General features: G+C 44.3%; 3 protein-coding genes across 3 annotated transcripts; 2 read left to right on the top strand and 1 right to left on the bottom strand.

Annotated features, from left to right (window-relative positions):
- Positions 1-70: 70 nt before the first annotated feature.
- On the top strand, positions 71-4,793 carry SARC_00474 (hypothetical protein; the record flags this gene model as incomplete). The annotated part of the gene is made up of 8 exons (XM_014305864.1): positions 71-325; positions 919-1,043; positions 1,222-1,330; positions 1,849-2,015; positions 2,381-2,677; positions 2,981-3,078; positions 3,354-3,599; positions 3,881-4,793. The coding sequence occupies 8 exons, from the start codon at positions 71-73 to the stop codon at positions 4,531-4,533; spliced, it is 1,950 nt and encodes a 649-aa protein (XP_014161339.1). The 3' UTR covers positions 4,534-4,793.
- Positions 4,794-5,477: 684 nt separating this feature from the next.
- Positions 5,478-6,642, top strand: SARC_00473 (hypothetical protein). The gene is made up of 2 exons (XM_014305863.1): positions 5,478-5,724; positions 6,290-6,642. Exons 1-2 carry the CDS (start codon positions 5,488-5,490, stop codon positions 6,590-6,592), a joined length of 540 nt encoding a protein of 179 aa, XP_014161338.1. The 5' UTR covers positions 5,478-5,487; the 3' UTR covers positions 6,593-6,642.
- Positions 6,643-6,936: 294 nt separating this feature from the next.
- Positions 6,937-10,158, bottom strand: SARC_00472 (hypothetical protein). Its single transcript, XM_014305862.1, has 7 exons — positions 9,969-10,158; positions 9,648-9,762; positions 9,119-9,198; positions 8,745-8,859; positions 8,412-8,481; positions 7,926-8,047; positions 6,937-7,318 (listed from the first exon to the last, which is right to left on the bottom strand). Exons 1-7 carry the CDS (start codon positions 10,034-10,036, stop codon positions 7,229-7,231), a joined length of 660 nt encoding a protein of 219 aa, XP_014161337.1. The 5' UTR covers positions 10,037-10,158; the 3' UTR covers positions 6,937-7,228.
- Positions 10,159-10,412: the final 254 nt, after the last annotated feature.

The raw sequence follows: 10,412 nt of genomic DNA, 5'->3' as shown, positions 1-10,412 counted from the left end.
TTCTTTTTTGTATATACTGACGCTAACATGGCCCACTCTTGTGTCTCTCTACCATTATTATCCCTCGCATATGACAGACGATTCCGTAGACCCCTCAAACAACCGATGCCGCAAGCCCGGAGACGACGGTGAAGCATGCACAGTACAGGCCACCGTATGTGGAGACGGTGTCAAGACCGACAACGAAGAGTGTGAAACCAACCCCGACGGATCAGGCGATATCAGAACCAGAAACGATGATGACTATAGCATTGGACCCAATGACAGCGACGACGACAACTACTGTGACGCCAACTGTGAATTGCAGCCCATCCGAAACTGCAGAGTATGTGACCAGCTTTGAGGCTTGCTTTATATGGTTGTGTCATTACTACCATAGCCATCAGAAGGAATAGAGCACTTGTTTGGAATACTGCAATTGAAAGGATAGGTCTTAGGGTAGACTATGTATGAGATTTGATACGTTCATGTGCCATACTTGGAATATCCATAGGGTGACCAATACTGTTGACTCGATACCTGTAAAGATCCGTCGTGCGTGCTGTATCTTTGGTGAAGATATCTGGTATCATTACAGTAGCGTGTGTATGGCGAAGGATCACATGCATGAGATATTACCCAACAGCAATCCCTAGCAGTATTGAAGACAAACAACTACAGCTACAACCACATCTTCATTCACTTACTTATTTTCAATGACACATGTACACATTGACAGCACAACACTGACCCGGAGTTTCATACTCAACTAGGCATCTGTGTGATCTAAGAAACACTGCCATTCAGCGCACGAGCCTACCACACGAGTGTAAAGGACATGCCTTTTTAACTATACTCGTGAAGCGTAAAGACCAGATCTTCTTTTCTTATACTCCTAAGATAGATTGTCTAATCCATCGTCCTTCTCATATCACACAGGCCATCTCGACGTCGCGTTGTGTGTGCAGCAGCGGAACGTTCACGCGCACATACACACGCACGCGCGAGAAGACACCCCGAGGAGCCGACTGCGACGACAGCAATGGAAATGCCATCACCTTTGAGTATGTTCTGGATGTGCGTACCAGTGACTACATGGTGTACATCACACACGTACACATCTTATGTACTACTATGACGTATTGGCATTAATAACCACTTACGGCGCATGGTCTTGTTTTCAGTCAGAGTTTATAGTTCGCTCGCTCACCTGGCGCTACTGTTTGTTTTGTGCGTTTGCAGCTCCGATGACATGGCCACGATCACAGATGATGGTATCTGCGTATGCGAATGCGGCAACGGCGTTGTGGATACTGGCAACGGTGAAGAGTGTGACGAGGGTCAAGACGCGGTAAGTATTACTGTGAGGAACTCTTGAATGTTATGCGAGTATGCATACATGCCTTGCTTGCCTGATGAAGATCACGGTACGAGTCGGCACAGTACAATGCGGTCTTCCATGCAACTGGTGCACATTTGTAGACGCCCCAAGAGTACAGTGTGCTTCCCTATGCGTGGTAACCTCTAAGTTCATCCTTGCACTCTGATCCGACTGCTTAAATACGCTCACCAGCATCATCTGTGCATAGTGTTTGTGTTTGTGCTATCGGTGTCACCCACTTGCACACAGGAGTACGTAGCCATTCACATCAGAGATCATCTCATGCCATCCCCTAGGTAGACCATATCAGACAGTTTATATACTAAGCACTACCCTTCGCACATGCTATCACTTAGTATCAGGATCACGTACCACTACTCACACATACTATCGCTTATTAATAGGCTCATGTACTACTCTTCACACATACTATCGCTTATTTAGAGGCTCATGTACTACTCTTCACACATGCTACGGCGCAATAACAGGTACTCAGCTCAACCGAAGTGTGCCGACACTGTGAGATCGTCGAACAAGAGTGTGGCGATGGTACTGTAGACACCATCCGCAACGAACAATGCGACCCGCCATTCAGCGAGGGAGGCCAGATCAGCTCAGTCAACGGCAATGTCCAGTACTGCCGTGACAACTGCAGGTGTGTTAGGACGGCCTTAGGGTGGATGGCTCCGGAGTGGTCATTGGTTAAGTATATGTTTTAGTTTGAATAGCTTTGTAGTAGTCCTTAGCTGAAGTATACGCCTTAGTTATTTGCGGCCGATTGAACACTACACTCCTCCCGTGTCAATCCAAGGTAGTATCGTGCATCTATGATCAGGTAACCTGATATGATGTCGAGCAGTGTATTGTGACGGTTTACAGAGCGTTAAAACTTGCTAAGGCAGCGTACAATCGATATTTAACTCTCTGAGATCCGCTCGAGTCCAGTTAAAAATATGAGCTGATATTCCTGCTTCAAGCATACTCAACCCTAAACCCCGAACCCAAAACCCTACACCACAGAACCGCCGCAGCAGGTGAGTGCGAGTTCACCATCGCCCAGGGCAAATGCCAATGCACTATAGACAGTCCCATCCAAGGCACCAGACAGGTGCGCACTGTCATCGATCAGCAGGAAGAGCCGCAGGGTTACATGGGAGGGTGTCCGGAGGAGGAAACCGTGACGGAGGACTGTGAGTGTGAGTCGTGTGTGGGTCAATGGCAGGACTATAACTTTGCTGATGGCCGTCCCCGGTGTCAGTTCGACGGCACAGACTGCTTGCAGAAGGAACGCTTCGTCAGAGTTAGCGGAGACGGCAGGTGTGTATATGACTGCAGTTTTATTGGTTTTTATTCAGATTCCGACTAAAACATAAATATTTTTTGTCTAGATATATACCATGCCCCTGCCCCCTTGAGACTTGTAATACAAACCTGGGATCGCAGCGGTTGTGCGATATCATCACGGCGTGAAGGTGTAGGTTTCTTTCTCGCAAGACATGTATATACCTGCGCCTATTAAGGTTTAGAGTTTAGTGTAGGGTTATTTCTCACAAGACATGTATATGCCTGCGCCTGTGGCATCGAAGAGGTGATGACAATGTTCTGACAACCCTACTACAGTATCTGCGAGAATCAGGACACCTCGGGAGAGTTCTTCAGAATCAATTCACACAGAGACATCGCAGGCCCCAATGGCTGCACGGCTAACGGCGCATGTGGTATGCGTGCTTATTATATAATGTATAAGGGTTTCACTTCCGTGACGGCTGTTGTATCGTTGATTATATACAGGGACGTCATAAAGTGTCTACTTGGCTACAATACGACATATCCGTTTATTGACACTTTGCTTGAGCTTCGCTTTCGAGTTCTGTAACGATTGGCATGTTCATATCAATTCAAAACCTTGCCAATTTGGAGCTTTATTTCAATCCATAGCTCACACACAGATACAATCGTACTAATGACACATGCTCATCTCTATCATTCACAGTTGCTTGCGAAGAGAATTACAAGAAGAAGCAGTGTAACGTACTTTGTGGCACCGGTTCTGAGGTCGGCTTCTATACCATCACCACCCAACCCGGATACGCCTCCACTGCTGGCAGACAGGGTTCCGAACTTCAGTGCGAGTGCAGAGAAGAAGGTGACGCATGCACGAGCGACACGTGGGTAGAACTGCCCGACAGCGAGTGCGGAGTCGACGGCTCCAACAGCAACAACCCCTGCACGTGCGAAGGTGTGTGTATGCTACTCACTTCATTGCTAAGTGAGTCGATAGCAGGGCTAGTTAGCGTGTGAGATAGTCGCGTGCGGTGGTTTTGTGTTGTGTTTGGGCGATTTCGTAGGAGATGAGTTGACATTTAAGTACATTCAATCAGGTAGAGAACGGTCTTCTTGCAAGAAGAGAGACAACCTTGCCGATTGATAAATTCAGTTTCCACCATAGCCACATAAAAAGCTAGTGGCTCTATGCCGTATGTTCAAGCGACTATCACATTGTACTCAACAACGAAACAGGTAATGAGCAGAAGGCCCGATTCGTGCGTGAGTGCACCTACGAGGTAGACTTCCCTACAGCCCTGGGACTGCCATTTGTGGATTTGGATATCGCCAAATTCTATCGCCCACCTAATCAAAATACTTTCGAAGACGGGTTCCCCGTTGACCAAAGCTCTCTGCAATACAATCTCAAAGCCATCGAGACAACCGCCAAGTTCGACCTTGAGGGCCGAATCAGGGTTGTGAATGAGGAGGTTAGTGGTGTCAGATACACAGCAACATTCCGTGACCCGGAAATCACAGTCGCGGTGAAGTCGGGCGGAGCGCAGTTGGTGGCATCGAAATACGGTGACCAGTCGGAATACTCTGTGATTCAGGCCGGCGCAACCAAGAACTTCATCTTTGACTACCCAACGCAGACACACACCTCCAGTGTCACGCAAGGGCTAAACCAGATCACAACCAACAGTGAGAGTGACGAACGACTGCGATTCACTGTGGATGGCGATGCAATCGGTACGGTGACCGGTGGCGGCAACCAGATAAACGAGATATCAGGCTCTTACGGCGTGAAGCTCGTTGCCAAGTTCGAATACGAAGGGTGTGATCTTGGTGATGCGTACGAAGCTAGTCAGTACTCCGAGTGTGATGCCGATACAAAGAGTTCATAGTTCCAACGATACACTATGAGACTTGATGGTCCCTATATCGTGTTTGCAAAAATTTCAAGCGTTCCTACCCTGCATTATTTTGTATCCTGCATTCCTACTACAAATTTATGTCGCACACCATCTTTCGCGGGTCGAGAATATTCCTACAAAACATAATAGAAACTAGGCACTAACATAGACTACTAGAACAAGAAAACCTGCACCCAATGTTAATAAACTTGTATCGTACTCATGTACGTTAAGACTATACTCAATGGCCGACCAAATTTCAAACACAATGCTATATAATGATATCGACCTAACCAATTTCTTGTGCACACCTGATGGTTATGGATCTCTTAAATATCATATAATATGCTCTACTAATTTACCCTCTTTGACGGTACGGCGTTAGTACAGTGCTATTAACTGTATATACCTTACAATACATATGCATGCACGTGTAACCGATTGATTCAATCGATGTGTAGTGGTGACGACCCGTGAACACCTCTTGTTACTTGTGTATGCTAATAAAGCCACTATATATTGTGTATGGCTCCGTATGATGATATAAGAGTGTTGTATAGACGAATACGTAAAAAATCGGCGTCATCCCACCTTTACTGGCCTTGAGATATCGGGTTTTAATGGTTCTCAACATTGTGACCGTCTATTTATAACGGTGTGAAAGGGTGTTGTCTCTCTCTCTCTCTCACTCGAGAGTATAGAGATAACTAAAATGATAAGGAGATCACGTAGTCTCTGAGCGTAATAAAAAATTGGGGAAAATAGTATTGGGGGTTTGTACTCATTCCGTATTTATCAATAGTGAATCGGGACAACGTATAAAAGAGGACTAGAAAATAAAATAAAATAAATAAATACCCCCCCAGTCATAGGCTTCTAAAATAAACAGTACATCCAAAACCATTCCCTTATCCTGATTTGTTCTCAGTGTTGGACTGTTGGTCTATGATACTTAAAACGAATATACTTGTCGACCATATTAATAAACTAGCTAAATCAAATAGGATGTCATCAATAACGAAAATCCTCACTCAAGGTGCAGCAATATTCTATCTGTCGTTTGCTTGTGGGATTTACCTGCCAATACTGATAAACCAGGAGCCTCTATGGGTACAAGCCACTGGACCGTCTTGGTCCGAAACACCTGATATAACGAAGCAGGCTATACTACATCTCACTAAGGTATGATTTTGTTTCCAATATTCCAGCAGGAGAGTACAACACGTTCTTCAAATTAGTCATTGTTTCACATCAACACTATGAACCACTCAATGTTGAATGTATTGATCGTAAATCCAATCCGCTACAAATTTTGCTATACATCATAGAGACACGCACACACATACACGTATACACACACGCATGTCTACGTGAATATATACACACACACACACATACACTCAAACACACACACACACATACACTCAAACACACAGACACAGACACAGACGCAGACACAGACACGCGAACATATATATATATATATATATACATACATATATATATATATATATATATATATATATATATATATATATATATATATATATATATATATATACATATATATATATATATATATACATATAGGATCTATGAATATAGACATGCAGCACGCCATCCATACACCCCTCTCACAACATATGATTAAGCCTAGTATTTCGGTGGCTATATCTGTGGACTGTATTTATCTAGACGTACACTATCGCGCTAAAGGTCAAGTCCCACACACCCTATCACATCGTAGGTTCAAGCCCAGGCGATGATCCTCATAGCTCTAAGCATCGCTATCAGTGTGTTCTACTACAGCCAGCCTCGCGCTCTGTTGTTCATATCCGTGTTTTGGGGTATCAATATATACACGCACTTCCACACACCTTGGCCCAATGATGTATTGTTTCTCAACGAGCGGATGAAGGCTATAACTGTGGCAGGAGTGCATCTGCCTTCACAAGTGCCTCTCGATATCTTGCTAGTACTGGCGGGGCTGATAGGCTTATTAGGAGACGAGCAGGAGACGACTGTAGTCGGCAAAACAAAGCAAGAATAAAACAAACCGTTTGTGGTTCCATATTGGGATCTCTGCGTTTGTGTGATGTGCCTCCGTTGATGTTATATATTTCTGCAAAATTTTCAAATGCCGGATGGTACTAACCGCCTGCATTGGTGCCCTTGTAAAGGCGCGCAGCTCTTTCTGATGCGGTTATGAAGGACGCGCATACAAGCAAGTATCCATTCGTGTTTGGAAAATTGAAAACGTTAGATTGATTTGCTTCGGGACTGCCTATGACAAGTCTGTGTGCCTGCTGGGGCTTACAGTTAATTCAAATATGGAAGCGACAACGTAGGTGGTCATGTATCAATAAGAGTAATCACTTGGGTTATTGACGATGCAGACTTGTCATGTTATATGCATTTTCAATAGTACGAATCACTTGGATGATCGCACCAGCCATCTCTTTTACAGAGTGAGGCATGCCGCTTTTCGGAAATTGCGGTTTCAATTCCGGGCGTACAGGCATTTATGTGTGTTTACGAAGGATTCTGTGAAGATACGGCATACGCTGCGTGGGTAGATTTATTCACCCTTTCACCCTCATGCGCCAACTGCCAACCCCTGTTAGTCATGCATGCATTCTCCTGGTTTCTACCAGAGTGCACTAGTATATACGGCGGTGCTGTAACGTCAGCCACTTGCCATCTCCAGTCTCTTTAGTCTCCGTTTGCGCAGCGCAATATTCAGTCGGCGCCAGGCCGCTTGGCAACTTTGAGTGAACTACGCAATACAGAATAATGGGAAGAACAAAAAATTGGCATGTTGGGATTAGATTTCCACGTGTGAAAATGCTGCATTCGCGGTAGCTACACCAACCTGGAAGGCGATCGACCTCTATGGGTGTTACAGGGCCCTCTGGCATTGTCTCTCCAGCAATAGTTTTCTCTCATAACATGATTTAATTCTCCATCCAGCGACTATTCTTAGCGGGCCATGCATGTTAGTAGCATGGACACGTTGTCATCCCTTGACACGCTCTTCCAGAACAAAGACAGACCACGAGAGCATAAACGAAATTTGAAGGTTCAAGTGGTACGACATAATTCTACCAACCACTCAATGCTGTGGTAGTCGAAGGACAATGTTGCGTAAGACCATCTGACCGAGATACGACTCAGCGAACACCTCCACACTCCAATGAAAACCAGATCGCCGTACATACAACGAGATACCGATAGGCAATACAAGCTCATCGGAGAGTTCACGGATTGCACCACAGCACACAGCGCAAAGCAATGGCGAGGTATAACAAATTACGGAGACCATACGTGATCGCATTTGTGGGCTGAGACATAAATTGTATAGTGGGATGAGCTCGGTAACACACCTTGTCGTCGTACTTGAACGAGGCCTGTCGCACCTTCCAGCACCGTTCAATGGCGTGTCTGGCGGCGGTGTACTGCTCCAATTGGATCATCCCGTGCGACAAGTGGAGTAAACACATGTACTCTGCACACCAATGAAAAAAGTAGGTGAACGAGTCAGCAGCTAATCAGATGGCCTGAATGTGATTACTTAACACCAGAGCAAACGTGTGTACTAACAAGAAACATGCGGCATGAACCAAGAGATAGTGCAATAAGCGATGAAGCAGCAGAAATGAAACAAAGCGTATTCACCGCAGTGTTCACACGCATGCGATGGTCGACTCTGACAGTCTAGCGGTACCTGTACATGCTTTCATAGACAGATGGGAATAATGCATTTCGTGCGTTTGCCCGTGACAAATAGTTGCAGAGCCCGGGATACTATTCACAACCACGATACGTTTGTACTCGAATTAGGGAAACCAGCAATACAAACTTCCACGAACCAAGATAGGTGTTTCCCATTCGTTGCGCAACTCGCATCTGTTGCACTCCGAGATGGAACGCCCTGATGGCCTGCGGAGACCAATATAAAAAGAAAAGCATCATATCATTCTGTCAATAAGGTTTAAAAAGACTGCAAATCATCAAATATCCGCGAAGATCTGGACAAGGTCGAAGTATATTTGAATGCCAATCGAAGAAATGTAATCAAACTATTCATCTAGTGAATGCGCGCCGCGAAGATATCGAAGAGTAGTATTGGCGGGAACAAATAAAGGTTTTGACGAGAATGGATCCTGTTTTAAACGAAGCAATATGTCACAGTAATGACTTACGTGACTGCGATCTGTATCACCTAGTGCGGAATGGGCACCGCCCAATGTCGAGAGCCACAATCCGAAAAAGTGGAACTGGGTATTCAGGCGTAGAAGTACATGGAGCTTGCCGTACCTAGAAGTCCAGAACGGGACGATCAAGCTCAGAGTTAAGACGCAATATCAGGCTAACCAGGGTTAATAGACAACGAGGTAAAAAAATTGTCTATCTACGACGCAAATTGGTTCTGACAGGAGAAACGAGAGCGAAGACTGTGCCTCAAAAACTCGATTTCATATCTAGTGCCTATGCAGTCGAGGAACAGCTGCACAGCTGAAATATCCAGGAGTAAACCTTTGGGAATGTAATGAGACCAAGTGTTTTATATCCTTACCACTTTTTGGCGGCCTGTAGCTCCCATGTACGATACGGCAGCGCTCTGATGAGTATGATCAATTGGGACCATTTCTGTATCTACAAAGAAATACAGATACAGATACAGGAGGGTGTTTCGTTATTAATATATAGTCGTCGAACGAGCCTTTCGTTGTTCTGTGGCTCAGTGCAAATAATCGCAACTGGTCTCGAGCGAGTAATTGGTATAATATAATTAGTGGAAGAGGGAATTCGCTTTACAGTACTATATCGCCCTTAATGTTGCAGTACATATGAAGGGCTATCAAGGTCAAGCGCAAAGCTATTTCATACGTAGATTGGCACAAATTCTGGTGTCAGATTGGTAGAGACTCTCATACCCAAAACCAACACATATGTGATCTGCGCATAGTTTCTAATACATTCGTAACCATGGGAACCGGCATCAAAATCCCTTTCCCCCGTCAAGTCAGAGTTGCTCTATACGTGTTGGAATGCTCTAACCTTGAAATATAGTATAGCGAATCGGTGAACAAGTGCAAAGATACCTGTGGGAAAGCGCGGACAAACTTAAAGGCAAACTGGTATTGTGCTTCATCCTCCTGCAGCAGCCTGTCAAGCTCATACAGATGATAGGCATCTACCAACCACAACTGAACATGTCTGCGAGTGTGGCAAGGAATGGCAGACAAATCGGTCATCACTAAAAAAAAGGTAAGACATATCACACGCACCATTGATAAAAGGTGAAGTACGCCCTTGTTTGTTTTAAATCCAGCGACAAGAAGCCAAATCTAGATAAGCACTCGTATAAACGTGGTTACATGGAATACGATTGAATTGTATGAGCAAATGGCAAAACAACCCACCTGCCGCGAATCCGTATATTGTTGAATCGGCCGATGCGGGTTTCATAAATCAGCGCAAGACCCTCCATAGCAATGTCCACTAAACACGCGTCTAAGAACAGATCTCAAAAGGACTTTTCAGAAAAAAGCAGTAGCGAACGTCTACCACATCATCTCATGCTCAAGTTTCTTCTAGTCACACGGCTACTCTGCAGAACAAGTGAGTCAAATCACTCCGCCAATATAAGATTATATAACTATTGAGAATAAAATATATTTATGAATATATATAAAAATAATCATATACAATTATATATATATACATAAATATATACATATATACATATATATATATAAATATAAATATATATCTATCTATCTATATATGTATATATATATATACATATATAGTATATATATATATACATATACATATATAAATACACACACACACACACACACACA

This window comes from Sphaeroforma arctica (assembly GCF_001186125.1).
Source record: "Sphaeroforma arctica JP610 unplaced genomic scaffold supercont1.14, whole genome shotgun sequence".
Lineage (NCBI taxonomy): Eukaryota > Ichthyosporea > Ichthyophonida > Sphaeroforma > Sphaeroforma arctica.
The sequence above is the reverse complement of the archived record's forward strand: the minus strand, read 5'-3'. Positions and strand labels throughout refer to the sequence as shown.

Coding starts and splice junctions, on each gene's coding strand:
- SARC_00472 (XM_014305862.1), bottom strand. CDS start 10,036: ATGGAGGGTCTTGCGCTGATTTATGAAACCCGCATCGGCCGATTCAAC. Junction 9,199..9,647: donor TTGTCCGCGCTTTCCCACAG/GTATCTTTGCAC, acceptor ATTTCTTTGTAG/ATACAGAAATGGTCCCAATT. Junction 8,482..8,744: donor GTGATACAGATCGCAGTCAC/GTAAGTCATTAC, acceptor TGGTCTCCGCAG/GCCATCAGGGCGTTCCATCT.
- SARC_00473 (XM_014305863.1), top strand. CDS start 5,488: ATGATACTTAAAACGAATATACTTGTCGACCATATTAATAAACTAGCT. Junction 5,725..6,289: donor CTATACTACATCTCACTAAG/GTATGATTTTGT, acceptor ATCACATCGTAG/GTTCAAGCCCAGGCGATGAT.